At 40.6% G+C, this 15938-nt stretch overlaps 2 protein-coding genes across 2 annotated transcripts in view; both read right to left on the reverse strand.

Moving 5' to 3' along the window:
• Positions 1-1259, reverse strand: part of LOC114476638 (melanopsin-A-like) — a 9390-nt gene extending 8131 nt beyond the window's left edge. The window contains exon 1 of the mRNA XM_028468439.1: positions 1237-1259. The gene's annotated coding sequence lies outside the window, so the exon portion shown is untranslated. The remainder of the gene's footprint in view (positions 1-1236) is intronic.
• A 438-nt stretch (positions 1260-1697) lies between these two features.
• ncoa4 (nuclear receptor coactivator 4) lies at positions 1698-13992 on the reverse strand. Its single transcript, XM_028469381.1, has 12 exons — positions 13791-13992; positions 10325-10439; positions 9898-10038; positions 6419-6507; positions 6183-6291; positions 5213-5293; positions 4782-4901; positions 4340-4686; positions 3893-4238; positions 3135-3362; positions 2308-2400; positions 1698-2147 (listed from the first exon to the last, which is right to left on the reverse strand). The coding sequence occupies exons 1-12, from the start codon at positions 13967-13969 to the stop codon at positions 2142-2144; spliced, it is 1854 nt and encodes a 617-aa protein (XP_028325182.1). The 5' UTR covers positions 13970-13992; the 3' UTR covers positions 1698-2141.
• Positions 13993-15938: the final 1946 nt, after the last annotated feature.

Here is a 15938-nt window from a genome sequence, read left to right on the forward strand (position 1 = left end):
AAAACTACATTGAACTAAAAGGGAACATATTTTATAATAAATCAAAAACTAAATTAAACTAATCACCTGCATAAAAAATAAATATAAAAGTGCAGCTGTCAAAAATACAGAAAACAAACAAACATTGTTTATAATCAGAGCCAAAAAATAAATTCATTGTTTAATTCAGATATTTGTTCCACTTCACATTCTGATGTAAATCATTGATTTGTCACTTTTATGTGTTTGGTTCCAGGAACATAAATAATTATTTAATGCTCTTTATTTCTGATACATTTTCAGGTTCTTATTATTACTTTCTATGTGTGTTTAGTGTTAAAGGTCCAGTATTTAGTTATTTTTTCACACATCTCCATTTGTTCTAAGAACTCCAACAATATAATATTTGAGGTTTATTTTCCCAAACTCACCAGTTTTCCAGAGTTTTAGCTTCTGAAAAGTTACTTTAATGACGCTTCTAAAAACAGGCTGTTTTGGGGTACTTTGAGAGGGAGGAGCTCACATACTTATTGGGTAGGAGGAGCCAGGATTGTCAGGAGGAGGAGTTTCCACTTTATGATGTAATATTGGGGCAAAAATCCAACTGTCCTGTTTAAATCAGCCGTTGAATAGAGCAAGTTTTACACAAATCTTCAGTTTCAGAGCAAAAAGCTGATAAAAAAGCCTTTTTCTTAAAAAAAAAAAAAAAAAAAAACCTGTCAGTGACTTTAAAGCTATTTTTTTTTTTTTTGCTTTCATGACAACTCTAACATCTGAACATTGTTTCCTTATATAAAACAAAACAAAAAACACTGACACCGGGCTTTTGATGGCAAAATTATTATTTATCTATCTATCTGGGTCAGAGTTGAAATGTATTTCTGACTGTATTTTGGCAACTTCCTCTTCCTCCCTGACATACAGAGTGTCACTGCGTCCCCCATTTTTTTTTTTTTTAATGGTTTTATCTCACCATCACCACACTATCCATGAGTTCCACACTTGCTCTGGTCCAGTGTGCTCTGCTGGGAACATCAACCCTGTATGTAGCGCCATTTTATGTCTCGTAAACTCCTTTCCTCCTCTCCCTCTGAGCTCTGCTGAGCATGGATGATCTCTCTTCCAAAGGTGCTGCTACCTCCTACATGTCACCTATTATTTTGCTATCTGGCTCACAAGCTGGGGGCATTTTGTACCCCCCCCCCTGACATGCAGGGATGACCCGTTTAGCCCGGTTAGTTGATGGTTTTATCTCACCATCACAACACTCAGGTCCACATGTTCTGTGTTAGTATGTGGAGCTGTGAGCTGATGGATACGTCACAATATCACTCTGTAGCACCATAATCTCACTCGTTCCTGCTTCTTGTCCTTTGCTGGGTAGCATCAGTGGCTAATCTCTCATCTAAAGGTGCACTGCTGCAATCTTCAGGGCACAGTTGGTCACTACAACACCCCACAGCTTAGATGTTGATGAGAGACCTCCGCCAGGGTGTTTTCTAGTAATCCCCGTGAAAAAACACAAATGAGGAGTTATCTAGTCAATGGCACTGAGTGGGTTAATACAACACACACGCACCTCTTTAAGCATGTTCCATTATCTGTTTTAATATTAATATTATCACCTTCACTAACTTAAATAGATGCGTATCATATCTTCACCTTCTTCTAATTCTTCTGTGTAGTTTTACGGCGGAATGATGTCACTGAGCCAACGATGATGTCAGAGTGTTTTATTACTGTAGAGAATCATAGCAGATATGATGACATCATTGGTTAAAATAAACTAAGCCCTGCCCCCATTAAAACATAGCTTTAGCTTGGATAAAAAGCACCAATCAGAGCTGACCACGGTCCCAGGCAGGCATAGAAACATGATGAGTCAGCAGAAATAAAAGAGAAATCAAACCACCCTGTTAAACTAAGAGCCAATCATAGGTAAGCTATATCACTAGCCCCGCCCCCACACACACACGCACAGGCACACACACGCGCACACAGAGGTCACTTCCTGTAGATGTACGTATGTCACTCTATCCTGCATCCTGATTGGAGGAGAGAAAGCTCCATGTGGTGATGTCACATGATGAAGGTGATGTCAGTGAGTTAATTTAGTGTGAATTAATCAGCAAAGAAGATCATCATCATCATCATCATCATCATCACATCTGAAAAAAGCAAAAAATCATCCACAATGTTAGAAAGAAAACTACTGTTTGCAAAAAACATAAAGCGGCAAAACATCTATCTATAAAAGCTAGGAATCTGTGTGTGTGTGTGTGTGTTATTGTGTGTGTGTGTGTGTGTGTGTGTGTGTGTGTGTGTTACCTGAACAGCTGCTCTGTGCAGCCACTTCTCTTTGTCTCCTCCCAGTTTCATACAGGAAAAAAGATCACACACAGCAGGAAGCACAAGACGCTCCTACACGCACACACACACACACACACACACGCACACACACACACACACACACACGCACACACAGACAGACAGATTAGTGCCACTGTGTGTGCGCATTAGGAGTGTGCATTATCATCAATTTAATGATACACAATTTTTCATGTCACGATACGATATATCAATACTTAAACAATACGATATACATCATGATGTCACCTTTACATGCACAAAATGGTATGAAATACAATTTATTTATTTGTTTTTAAACTTGTGAGAACAAGTAAATGGTAACTAACTGTAATTCAAGCATCAATATGAAAACAAATGGTATGTTTATCAAAGTGTCAAATTACATTTTTAAAAAAAGTTGAACTTTTTCTTCTCCAACAGATTCTGATTCTGTTCTTAAATTCTTTATAAAAACTAACCACATACATCTATCAAAGTGTCAAGTATGTTTAATGAAAAAAAAAACTAAAAGTCATTGAAGAGTGAAGTAGTTTAACAAGGTCTGATGGTACGTTCACTGACACCTAGTGATTGCGTGCTATGCTAATGTTAGCGACATTAAATCAAATCAAACTTTATTTATATAGTGCTTTACACTACCACAGTGTTATATTAAAAAACATAATTAAATCATCATAATTTTGGACAATGTTTGGCTTTATACGATAATCGTGAGGTGAAATATCGTGTTATATCGGCGAATCAAGTTTTCTTATACCCCTAGTGTGTGTGTGTGTGTGTGATACCTGAGCCTGGCTCCTCTTCTTCTGCAGCCACTTATCTTCTTCTTCTTCTTCTCCTCCAGGTGATCTGAGGGTGTTTGAGGGCAGCACCCAGCACTCTGCGTCCATAGGGAGGAACACTGAGGAGGAGGAGCTGCTCTGCTCCTTCGCCTCCTCAGGACACACCCAAGCTGACAGGGGAGATGAAGGGGCAGGGCTAGGGTGGAGCCACGCCTCCAGGATGGCCTGGACCTGAGGGAGTAAAGATCAGCACAATTATTACGGTCTACAACACGCCAAAGAACAACAATACACATGCACAAGTTTATAAACGCACACACACAACTATAAATACAGACAGACACCTTTATAAAAACACACGCACACACCATGTTTCCTCTGGAAGTGTGAGCCACACACATGAATTATAGATGTTACATCTGTCACTAAAATATTATACTAATAACAAACCTTGGATGATAATCACCCCTGTACTATGAAATGTTAAATGCTAAATAAATAGTTTTATTTGTACAAATGTATGTGTCCTACCTCCACATTGGTGCAAACTCTATCAATTTATCATATTCATGTTTCATAGAATTAAACCAGATAAATCACACACTATTTTATTTTGTAATAAACCCTTTATAACACTACAGAGTATGTACACTTGGTCATAATTGACAACTCTACTTAAGCGCCTCCCACTATATGAATACATACTTCTGATGGGTACTATACTAGCATAAACAGACACAGACACACACATAAAAACCCACTTTTTGCTCTCGATTGATGACGGTCAGTGGGACGTCCTTGATTGGGGGCGTGGTTTCCTTGTTCCGGTCCTCCTTGTGACTGGGCGTGGCCTCTTTGCTGACAGGCACTCCATTCTTGTCTCGGCCTTCTTGCGTCAACAGCCATCGGCCGAGTGCTTCTTGTCCACAGTTGTCGTCACACACACAGTCGGCGTATGACGCACACACCTCATTGGCTCTACACGTCTGAGGCTGCGGCGTCACCTGCTGAAGCCACACGTCCAGAGCCGAGCCGGTGTCCATGGCAACAGCGGGCGGCGTCTTCAGGCACAGGAGCCGACCCAGGTTCTCTATCTCCACGGGTCGACTGGAAGAACAAACGCACAGTGAACACATGGAGAGCAGCGGTACCTGCTGGTTAACCTCAGACTAACTAAGTCGCCCCCCCCCCACCAAAACCCTCCTCACCTGCTGGTCTGGCAGCAGGAGGAGCAGTCTGCGGGGCGGCTCAGCCAATCACTGCTCTTCCAGCTGTTCTCAAACATAGTTATCATACAAGGCTTCTCAGCGTCTGACACGGTTTCCATGGCGACACTGGGGGGCGTGACCAGCCACTCGCTAAGCTCCTCCTCCTCCCCGTCTTCAGAGACCAGGTCACACTCGTCGATCTTCTCAATTGAGAAGGCGGAGCTACAGCTGCTTTGGCTTCGCTCCCTGCTGTGTGGTTTGTGGTCACGATGGAGCCACGCCTCCAGATCCCTCAGCTGACCCCAGGCCTGCATGAAGTCCATGGACGCCAGGGCGGGACAGGAAGTCTGAAACCACAACACACCAATGTCACAACAAAACCCGCCCACCATAGACAGCTGACCACTAAAGCCCCTCCCACCACAGACAGTTGACCACTTACTTTATTGTCCCTGCGACTCAGCAGCCAATCCTGAGGGTTCCTGCTGGGCTGGTAGCCAATGGGAGTGCTGCTGTTTGCTTTGCTTTCCAGGAGCCACTCACTCAAAGCTCCGCCCTCCGTCTTACACACACACACACACACGCACACACACACACACGCACACACAATAAAATAATAAAAAGATCTTTAATAAATAAAACATGTTTCACAAAAAATACGTTTTTTGTGAAAAATAAAGCATATTTTTTTTTGTATGACATAAAAATAAAGGTGACGTTATGACGCAGAACATCACCAGGCGGGGTTTGGGGATTCCTAAGGTTTACCCATGATGCCCCGTGGCTGAAGATGGCGCCCACGGAAAGAGAGACACACACACACCACACACAAACACAGCTCCCTGCTGAGAGCCAATCAGAGACACACATTACCTGTTTCTTCGCTGCAATTGGACAATTCAGCACCTGAGCAGTGTGATGGGCGGAGCTCTGAGAGGACACGCCCTCCACCACCTGAAAATGGAAAGGAACAATCAGAATCTCAGAATATCACATGAGGTATGTTCCATAAAGCGGTTTAAGTTCAAACTAGTATCTCATTCCTAAACGCGAGGTATGTTCTTCTCTGAGTATGTTACCATGGTATCATTCTCCATGAACTGAACCTGCTCACCGGCAGGTTTTGTCTAAAAAACCCTATTTCTACTAATGTTGTGCTGCTTTATGTTTTGTTTTTCTTTAGTCATTATGGTGTGGAATGATGTCATCAGAATCATTTAAAATAAGTTTTGATAAACTTCATTTAAACTAACCTAAACAATAAACCTGATCAGATTCAGTAAATCATTGATACCTGAGAGGAAACATGGTGACGATGACATTAATGCTGTTCTCTTATAAGGTAACTTATATCTACCTTTTAATTGTATCTTTATTTTTGACATACATTTGCTGAATTAGTTTTTATTCATTAGTATTTATTTTGTTTTATATATTTTTTCTGAAAATAAATGATTAATATTTCTAAAAAAAAACGGAATTTTAACAAATTAAAGTGTAAAACATGGAACTTGGAAAAAATAAAATGGATTTTGAGTTAGCTGATGTCAACACGGCTGCAGCTCAGCTAGTGCTGCTGTTGGGGAGGGGGGGGGTCAAAAATGAGAAGGGAAAATTTGCTAAATGTTTATGTTATGTATGTTTATACTTTCTCAAAAAAGTTTGTTAATAGTGTTTATTGTTTACAGGTATTGTTAAAAAATGCTGTGAACACCTGATTATGCATGAAAAAACATCATAAACCATGAAACTGTTAAGAACTAGAAAAATATCATGATGTACATTTTTGGTCATACCGCCTAGCTCTAGGATGTGTGTGTATAGATGTGTGTGTGTGTGTTACCTGAGCAGTGATGCGTCCAAACGAGGTAATAGCTTGTCTCAGAGATCTAGAATCTGCGTGAAAACTCATCTCAGGAGTTTCCTCAGGAGACAGACTGAGAGACGACAACCTACACACACACACACACACACACGCACGCACGCACACACACACGCACACACACACACACACAGAGAGAGAGTAACACTGCAGAGAGCAGCTACAGCATGTGTAATGTCATCAGTGGGCGTGGTTACTTCTCCATGCAGGAAGTCAGCTGATTGTTGAGGTCGTTACTGCTGTTGTTCTGGAGCTGCTGCACAATCACGTCAAACTGACCTCTGAGCTGGAACACACACACACACACACAGTAAATAATACACACACAAATTTGTGTGTTGACACAAAACAGTTCCAAAAATATGACTGCAAAGCAGATACATTCTGTCCAAAGGGGGTGTGATAGCTAGTAGCTAGTTACCCTGTGCAGCTAGTTAGTAGCTAGTTACCCTGTGCAGGTAGCTGGTAGAGTTACCCTGTGCAGGTAGCTGGTAGAGTTACCCTGTGCAGGTAGCTGGTAGAGGAACCCTGTGCAGGTAGCTGGTAGAGGAACCCTGTGCTGTTGGCTACTAGCTAGTTACCCTGTGCAGCTAGCTAGTAGAGTTACCATGTCAATTATTTATTTATTGGAGGATATGCCCCTTGAGATGGAACATCTCGTTTTCGAGGGGGTCCTCAACACCCTGTGCTGTTTGCTAGTAGCTAGTTACCCTGTGCAGATACAGAGCTGCCAAGCCTCACCTTTTGAGTGTAACAGTCACGCAATTTGACCCATTCTCACACATACTTGACATTTGCTGCTGGAGCGCAGGGAACAACTAATATTTCCCATGGCATGAAGGTATCATGTTTACGTCCATTCTCTGCCAATGTGAGTCTTGTTTACATGTGTTCTAAGTGTTGATTGGCTGGGAGGCTGGGGGATGGCTGTGTGGGTTAGTTAGTAGGGATGTAACGATTCACTCAACTCCCGATATGATTCGATTCACGATACTGGGTTCATGATACGATTCTCTCACGATTTATTTTACAAAATGGGAATGTAGACAAATTCTTTTTTGGAAAAAAACTATAAAATACTGTATTATTTTCCTTATATTTTTCATTGTCAAAAGAATTCCTTGATAAACTATTCAAAACAATGCAATTTAACTAAAAATAAATCTTGAATGAAATAAATAAAGGAATAATAGAAATGAAAATTAAGCCTATTAATTTAAATTCTGGTTCTATAATAAACAATGCAAAACTGCATAATTTTTCTTTTTCTTTTTAAAAGTGCAACTGAAAATGTATTTTGTGCCTTAACAATTGGACTTTTAAAAAAAAAAACCCGTGATTACACTGATTTACGTCATATTTGTTTGGACCAGCAGAGGGCGCTGGTAACGCAGTGGTCGGTTGGCATGCAGAAATTCTTGCAGTGAAGAAGAGATGCTATGCTAGCAGACAGAGCTAATAGAAAAACGTGACTTTTACAGATATTCAAGTAATATTACAGATATTCTTTCGGTGCTAAAGGGGTAATGAATCATTTATGAACATGTTTAAGAGTAGAAGGAGGCCAGAAAGAAAGTATTAGCAGACTCCGCCCACCACCTACACTTGTACATTTGCCCTCTGCTGGTTAAAAAAAATACTGCGATTCAATTTTCAGAAAATCGATATCAACCGTGATAGCTATGAATCGATTTTTAACTGTCTTACGATTAATCGTTACATCCCTATTAGTTAGTATCTAGTTACCCAGTGTGCGGGTTAGTTAGTATCTAGTTACCCAGTGTGTGGGTTAGTTAGTATCTCGTTACCCAGTGTGTGGGTTAGTTAGTATCTCGTTACCCAGTGTGTGGGTTAGTTAGTTGTTAGTATCTAGTTACCCAGTGTGTGGGTTAGTTAGTTGTTAGTATCTAGTTACCCAGTGTGTGGGTTGGTTAGTTAGTAGTTAGTATCTAGTTACCCAGTGTGTGGGTTAGTTAGTTAGTAGTTAGTATCTAGTTACCCAGTGTGTGGGTTAATTAGTATCTAGCTACCCGGTGTGTGGGTTAATTAGTATCTAGCTACCCAGTGTGTGGGGTAATTAGTATCTAGTTACCCAGTGTGTGGGTTAGTTAGTATCTAGTGACCCAGTGTGTGGGTTAGTTAGTATCTAGTTACCCAGTGTGTGGGTTAGTTAGTATCTAGTTACCCAGTGTGCGGGTTAGTTAGTATCTAGTTACCCAGTGTGTGGGGTAATTAGTATCTAGTTACCCAGTGTGTGTTGGTTTAGTTAGTATCTAGTTACCCAGTGTGTGGGTTAGTTAGTATCTAGTTACCCAGTGTGTGGGTTAGTTAGTATCTAGTTACCCAGTGTGTGGGTTAGTTAGTATCTAGTTACCCGGTGTGTGGGTTAATTAGTATCTAGTTACCCAGTGTGTGGGTTAGTTAGTATCTAGTTACCCAGTGTGTGGGGTAATTAGTATCTAGTTACCCAGTGTGTGGGTTAGTTAGTATCTAGTTACCCAGTGTGTGGGTTAGTTAGTATCTAGTGACCCAGTGTGTAGGTTAGTTAGTATCTAGTTACCCAGTGTGTGGGTTAGTTAGTATCTAGTGACCCAGTGTGTGGGTTAGTTAGTATCTAGTTACCCAGTGTGTGGGTTAATTAGTATCTAGTTACCCAGTGTGTGGGTTAGTTAGTATCTAGTTACCCAGTGTGTGGGTTAGTTAGTATCTAGTTACCCAGTGTGTGGGGGTAATTAGTATCTAGTTACCAGTGTGTGGGTTAGTTAGTATCTAGTTACCCAGTGTGTGGGTTAGTTAGTATCTAGTGACCCAGTGTGTGGGTTAGTTAGTATCTAGTTACCCAGTGTGTGGGTTAGTTAGTATCTAGTGACCCAGTGTGTGGGTTAGTTAGTATCTAGTTACCCAGTGTGTGGGTTAATTAGTATCTAGCTACCCAGTGTGTGGGTTAGTTAGTATCTAGTTACCCAGTGTGTGGGGTAATTAGTATCTAGTTACCCAGTGTGTGGGTTAGTTAGTATCTAGTTACCCAGTGTGTGGGTTAGTTAGTATCTAGTGACCCAGTGTGTGGGTTAGTTAGTATCTAGTTACCCAGTGTGTGGGTTAGTTAGTATCTAGTGACCCAGTGTGTGGGTTAGTTAGTATCTAGTTACCCAGTGTGTGGGTTAATTAGTATCTAGTTACCCAGTGTGTGGGTTAATTAGTATCTAGCTACCCAGTGTGTGGGGTAATTAGTATCTAGTTACCCAGTGTGTGGGTTAGTTAGTATCTAGTTACCCAGTGTGTGGGTTAGTTAGTATCTAGTTACCCAGTGTGTGGGTTAGTTAGTATCTAGTGACCCAGTGTGTGGGTTAGTTAGTATCTAGTTACCCAGTGTGTGGGTTAGTTAGTATCTAGTGACCCAGTGTGTGGGTTAGTTAGTATCTAGTTACCCAGTGTGTGGGTTAGTTAGTATCTAGTTACCCAGTGTGTGGGTTAGTTAGTATCTAGTTACCCAGTGTGTGGGTTAGTTAGTATCTAGTTACCCAGTGTGTGGGTTAGTTAGTATCTAGTGACCCAGTGTGTGGGTTAGTTAGTATCTAGTTACCCAGTGTGTGGGTTAGTTAGTATCTAGTTACCCAGTGTGTGGGTTAGTTAGTATCTAGTTACCCAGTGTGTGGGTTAGTTAGTATCTAGTTACCCGGTGTAGTTGGTGCAGCTGCTGCTGCAGGGTGTCAGTCTTCAGGTGTTCCAGTATCTCTATCTGACCCAGGAGCCACACCTCTCTGCAGCGCAGCGCCTCCTGCTGACGACTCACACAGCTCTGCAGCTCAGATCGCACCTGGAACACCAACAAGGGGTGGAGTCACACACACAGTGTGCACACACCTGAGAGATGAGCTGCTGCTCTGAGAGCTCACACTTTATACTTAACGCACACACACTCTCTCTCTCCTGCAGGTCACATGACCTCAGACAGGGAGGAGCTAACCTCAGGTAACCGCAGACAGTGATAGGTCAGCCACAGACAATAACACACACACTGACTCAGCAGAGGAGATAATTACTGAGGTGATACACAACAGTGTAACACAATAACACACACACACACACACACACACACACACCTCTCTAGCGTTCTCCTTCAGCTGCTGCTCAGCCTTCATCACTCCATCAATGGCATCCTCCAGCTTCATCTGAGCGTGCTCACACTGATTCAGAGCCTTCATGGTCGTCATTAACCTGCAGAAGACAACACACCAGAGTCCAGACCTTATACTGGGACCAGTCAGGACCCTAGAGTTTACACGTTAACGGACAGATCATTTACACACGTTCAACAGAATCCACTGTTGAACGCAGAAATGAACAGAATGTGGCTGAAACACTGTCATCGTGAGGCCAAGAACATTTTTAATGGGGAAATGTTTCTGGGGACCGCTCATTAGGTGCACCGCTCTATGTCTATAGGACATAAATAATTAAAAAGGTTAGTCAGTACAACTTATATCTACCTTTTAATTGTATCTTCATCATTATTTTAAATCACATTTTTATTTTTGACATACATTTTGTTTAATTATGATTTTCTTTTTTATTAGCATTTATTTTGTTTTCTCACAGGAGTTAAAAGCTAATATTTCCGAAAAAATCTAATTAAAAAAACCCAGAATTAAAAAAAATAACGTGCAAAACACAGAATTTGGAAAAATGTAAATGGATTTTATAGGACTCTCCACAGTCAGCACTGAGTGTCTGTGTGAGGGTGGGGTCGGTCCTGCTATCTCTCTCACACACACACACACACACACACACACACACACACACACACACACACACACACACACACACACACACACACACACACACACACACACACACACACACACACACACACACACACACACACACACACACACACACACACACGACAGATAAAAGGCCATCAGTCAGAGTTATCTGTAATCCTCCCTAATGTGTGACAAATCGCTCCAGGATTCAGACTGATTCAAGCTCACGTCTGACCTCAGAAGGAAACAAAGAAGGAGAAAAACCTCCAAATCCTGTGAATGTTTCCTCAGACTTAAACCTGCTGAGTCAGCAAAACACGAGGATAACAGCAGCCATTTATAGAGACGGTCAACATGTACAAACTAACAGTGAAATGCAGAGAACAACAGAACACTTAGATTTTGAACTCCAGCTTCTCCACTTGTTTCTTCCCGAACATACGATGACCTGGTGGAGACGCACACGCAGGGCGAGCGTGTGCCTGAGTGCGTTGAATGCTGAGAAACAGGTTGGAGAACCTCTAATCTCCTCCAGCCGCAGGAGCTACAATAAGGAGAGTTCAACTGTAGCTGAAGCAGCTCACTCACACGTGCTGTCCCTCACACACAGACTGCAGTGGGTCACAGGACGATAACAAAAGTGTGTGTGTCTCACTCTACTGATAAAACACACAGATAATTGAGCATTTACAGGTTTCTTATCGTTGTTGTTATTGCAGTGTTATTTTATATTTTCTGTAGTTTCTGCTGTTGTTCTCGGGCTGTTTTCGTTGTTATCTGATGTTTTTTGTTAGTGTTTTGTTGTCATTTTTAGATCATTTATTTTAGTTGTGTGTCTTTATTGTTGTTTTTCTGTTTTGTCAAAATGTCCTTGGGCAAGACACTGAACCCTAAGTTGCTCTCAGTGGTCGACTAGCGCCTTGCACGGCAGTCCTGTCCCACTGGTGTGTGAATGTGAGAGTGATTGGCTGAATGAGCTGATATGTAAAACTTCAGTGTGGTTATAAAGCGCTATATAAATCAAGTCCATTTACCATATATTTATTTTCTTTCAGAGATATAAAATAAAAATTGTATTTTTTTCACTTAAAATTCTTTTTTTATGTCATTAATTTCTGACCAAAATATCGATAATCGCAGTATCATCATATTGTGAGATAATTGTTATCGTGAGCTGTGTATCGCATATCGTATCGTGAGGTACCCAGATGTTCCCACCTCTAATGGGGAGGGGCGGAGCTTACTCTGACACCGGCAGAGGACCCGGATGTTTTAGCCAGTATGAGTAGAGTTACTGCCAATAATTATTTAATTGTATTGTTTTATTTATTTATTTTGATTGTTTTTGTTTTATTTATTTATTTTGATTGTTTTTGTTTGATTATTTAATTACTTTTGTTTTATTTGGTTATTTTATTGTTTTGGTTTTATTATTTATTTGGGGTCTTTTATTCAAGCACATGAACTGCATCTGTGTGACCTGTGCCGTTATTTAAACTAGTTTGTTTTCCCTGCAGCTTTCTATCTGTTCGTGTGTTGTCTACGTCACCAGTAAACTGGAAACACGATGATAAGGAAACACTTTTCTTATAAATGGTAAGGATTGTTTGTGGTTAAAGCCATGTTAGATCCACAGGGCCGACTCACAACTACTGCTTCCTGTTTGTTTGTGCAGCTCTTTCTTATCTGTGCTGAACACCAGTCTGGAGAGAGTTCAACCAGCAACCCCACCTCAGGTTTCCAATGAACCTCTGATCAGCTGGTCACACAAACACACACTTTGGACTCAGTCCCTGGTCTGGCTGTGATAAGAGTAAAGCACAGGGAATTTAATGCTGAGCTAGCATGTTTTTTTATATTGTATCAGTATGAAAGTCACAAACATGCACATATAATATTTATTATAACTGATATTACATTTAAAAACAAACATTCATAAGAAGCAGACAGTGCTTTACAGCTGTATTATTAACATTATATATTTATCTGTTTGTAGAGTATATTTCTACTTTTTTTGCACCTCCTACTGTTAAACTGCCTGATTTATTTGTTTGTAATTTTTCCATCTGACTCAGTGAGAACATGGACAAGAATTCCATTTTACCTGTTCTTTTTAACTTGTATATATGGCCAAAAACAGCAACTAGTTACTAAATATTATTCTATGTTAATAGATTTTTTTTTTACACACTTTTAGATCTGAACAGAAGGTTTTCAGTTTAAGTTTCATCTTTTTATTTCCCACATCTCTGATGTTCATCACAACAATATTAATGCAGTATTAATATGGTGACAGAATAATATATAAGATAATTATATATAGAGGCTGTTATTAATTATTATATTGACAACACACACATATCATTAAGTCAAAGCACACTATTAGTGCGTGTATATAGAGCCTCTGATAATTGTGAACTTCTGCACTTTGTCGGTTTCAAATACGTTTGTGAATCAAGAACAGCCTTATTACAATTTAACATGTTCTCACACACACACACTCACACTCACACACACACACACACACACACACACACACTTATATGTATTTAACTAGAGCTTAGGCTGTGTTAACACATTTAGGAGCAGATTAGAGAAGTCTGAACAAAGCTGTTAACATACACTGATCATCACGAACACAAACATCGGCCTTCCTTCGTTGACATTAGCAGCTAACTAATAGCAGCTAACTAATAGCAGCTAACTAATAGCAGCTAACTAATAGCAGCTAACTAATAGCAGCTAACTAATAGCAGCTAACTAATAGCAGCTAACTAATAGCACCTAACACTGAACAACTCACCGTCCGTCCCCGCTCTGTTCTTTGTGCTGTGACTTGGTTAACGGACAGTTAACTAGGAACGTGTCCGTGTCTGTCTGTCGGCGTGTGTCTGTCTGCTGTCCGTGTTTGTGTCGGTTTTCCTTTCCGTGGCTCAAAGTCACAGCCCGGGGGGAAGGGAGTGAAATATCGCGTGAACTCATAACTCTCGTCAGACAGACGCAGAGCGTGGCTGCCTCCTGCTGGTGATCATGTGCCATTGACGAAAATGCATTTATTAATCTGCAAACCAAATCAAATCCTTGATAGAAATAGAAAAGTAAATCATGTAAACTTGTTCGCACTCTTTAGAATTTTATAAACATGTATTTTAGTTGATCTGAATGGTTTTGTCGTGTTTTAGGTTGATTTTTAAAAATGTTTTAACATTCCTCTAGGATTAATTTTTTAAATTAATATTAAATCGCCTAAGACGATAAATCACATTTTAGGAGACTGTTTATGCATCCGAACTTTTTCTTTAAAAAAATAAAATAAAAATAAAGTCAAATGTATTTTAAAATGTGTACAAAAGTGCATAATTAGCAATTAGAACAAAAACAAAACGATAGAAATACATAAACTAAAGGTGTAAAATCCATGATTCTGTTACATTTGGTATACACAAACTAACATTTTAATAGTTAATAAATAATAACTGTGGAAGTCTTCCAAACTTGAGGTTCATAGGTTGCATCTGAGGGAACTTATGTCTTCTTTAAACGAAATTATAAAAAATGCCAGATCTGACTACTTTCGTCAGCTGATCACTTTGAACAAGAAAAAACCTCAAGTATTGTTTGATACTATCAACTCTATTGTATGTCCTGCTGCTCCTCTTACACCTGTGTTCTGTAAAGCTGACAGCAATGATTTCCTAAACTATTTTATCGATAAACTCCAGGATATCAATGATAATCTTCCTTTGCTCTCGTTCCGCACACCTGGTGCTGTTGAGCTTGTTTCCCACGAGTGGTCCTCTTTTAGCCTTGTAACACAGGCCGATGTCTCATCTATGGTAACCAAAATGAAGCCCTCTTTCTGTGTGTCTGATGTTCTGCCCTGTAGATTTTTTGTAAAAGTCTTTGATGTCATTGGCCCCTGGGTTACCGATCTGATCAACCTTTCCCTGTCAACTGGTGTTTTCCCAGTTCTTTCAAACACGCAATTGTAGAACCACTCCTCAAAAAGCCCAATCTGGACCCAGCAGATTTAAAAAACTTCAGGCCCATTTCTAAACTTCCGTTTTTGTCCAAAGTGTTGGAGAAGGTGGTCTCTGATCAGTTGGTACCCTTCTTGGAGAAACACAACATTTTCGACACTTTTCAGTCCGGTTTCCGTAAGAATCACTCCACGGAAACCGCCCTGCTTAAAGTGTCCAGTGATATTATGATGTCCGCGGACTCTGGAAAATGTGCTGTTCTTGTGTTGTTAGATCTCTCGTCAGCATTTGACACTGTGAATCATCAAACCATGTTGACTAGACTGCGTGACCTGGTTGGAATGTCTGGACCAGTCTTGGAGTGGTTCTCCTCGTATTTGTCGGGGAGGAGTTTTAGTGTCTATGCAAATGAGTTCCTGTCTGACCCTGCTGATTTGCTGTGTGGGGTTCCCCAGGGCTCTGTTTTGGGCCCGATTTTGTTTTTACTCTATATCCTTCCATTAGGGAAAATGATCCAGACCTTTGATGATGTTTCCTACCATTTGTTTGCGGATGATATTCAGCTTTACTGCTCTTTTAAGCCCTCTGAGATCCAGAAATTAAGCTCTCTGCTGAAATGTCTTGCGCAAGTTAAACAATGGCTCGGTGCAAATTCCCTACAACTAAACCCAGACAAAACGGAGGTGCTGGTGTTTGCCCCTGATGACGCTTTGCCAGGGATTCACCAGTATTTGGGCGACCTGAGTTTGTCTTCTAAAACAAGCCTTAGAAATCTTGGCATTATCTTTGACAAAGCAATGTCATTAGAGCACCACTCTAAACTGTTGACAAGGAACTGTTTTTACCAACTGAGGAAAATCTCTAAACTACGTTCAATTGTGTCCAGAGATGATCTTGAGATGATTATCCACGCCTTTGTGTCTTCCCGTTTAGACTATTGTAACAGCCTATTTTCCTGTCTAAACAAAAAG

The sequence above is a fragment of the Gouania willdenowi genome, chromosome 15 (genome assembly GCF_900634775.1).
Source record: "Gouania willdenowi chromosome 15, fGouWil2.1, whole genome shotgun sequence".
In the NCBI taxonomy this organism is placed as follows: Eukaryota; Metazoa; Chordata; class Actinopteri; order Blenniiformes; family Gobiesocidae; genus Gouania; species Gouania willdenowi.

Excerpts from the sequence above, each read along its gene's own strand:
- ncoa4 (XM_028469381.1), bottom strand. The coding sequence starts at position 13,969 with ATGAGTTCACGCGATATTTCACTCCCTTCCCCCCGGGCTGTGACTTTG. Across the intron at positions 6,292-6,418 it reads CTGACTTCCTGCATGGAGAA|GTTGTCGTCTCTCAGTCTGT; the intron begins GTAACCACGCCC and ends GTGTGTGTGTAG. Across the intron at positions 4,902-5,212 it reads CAATTGCAGCGAAGAAACAG|ACGGAGGGCGGAGCTTTGAG; the intron begins GTAATGTGTGTC and ends TGTGTGTGTAAG.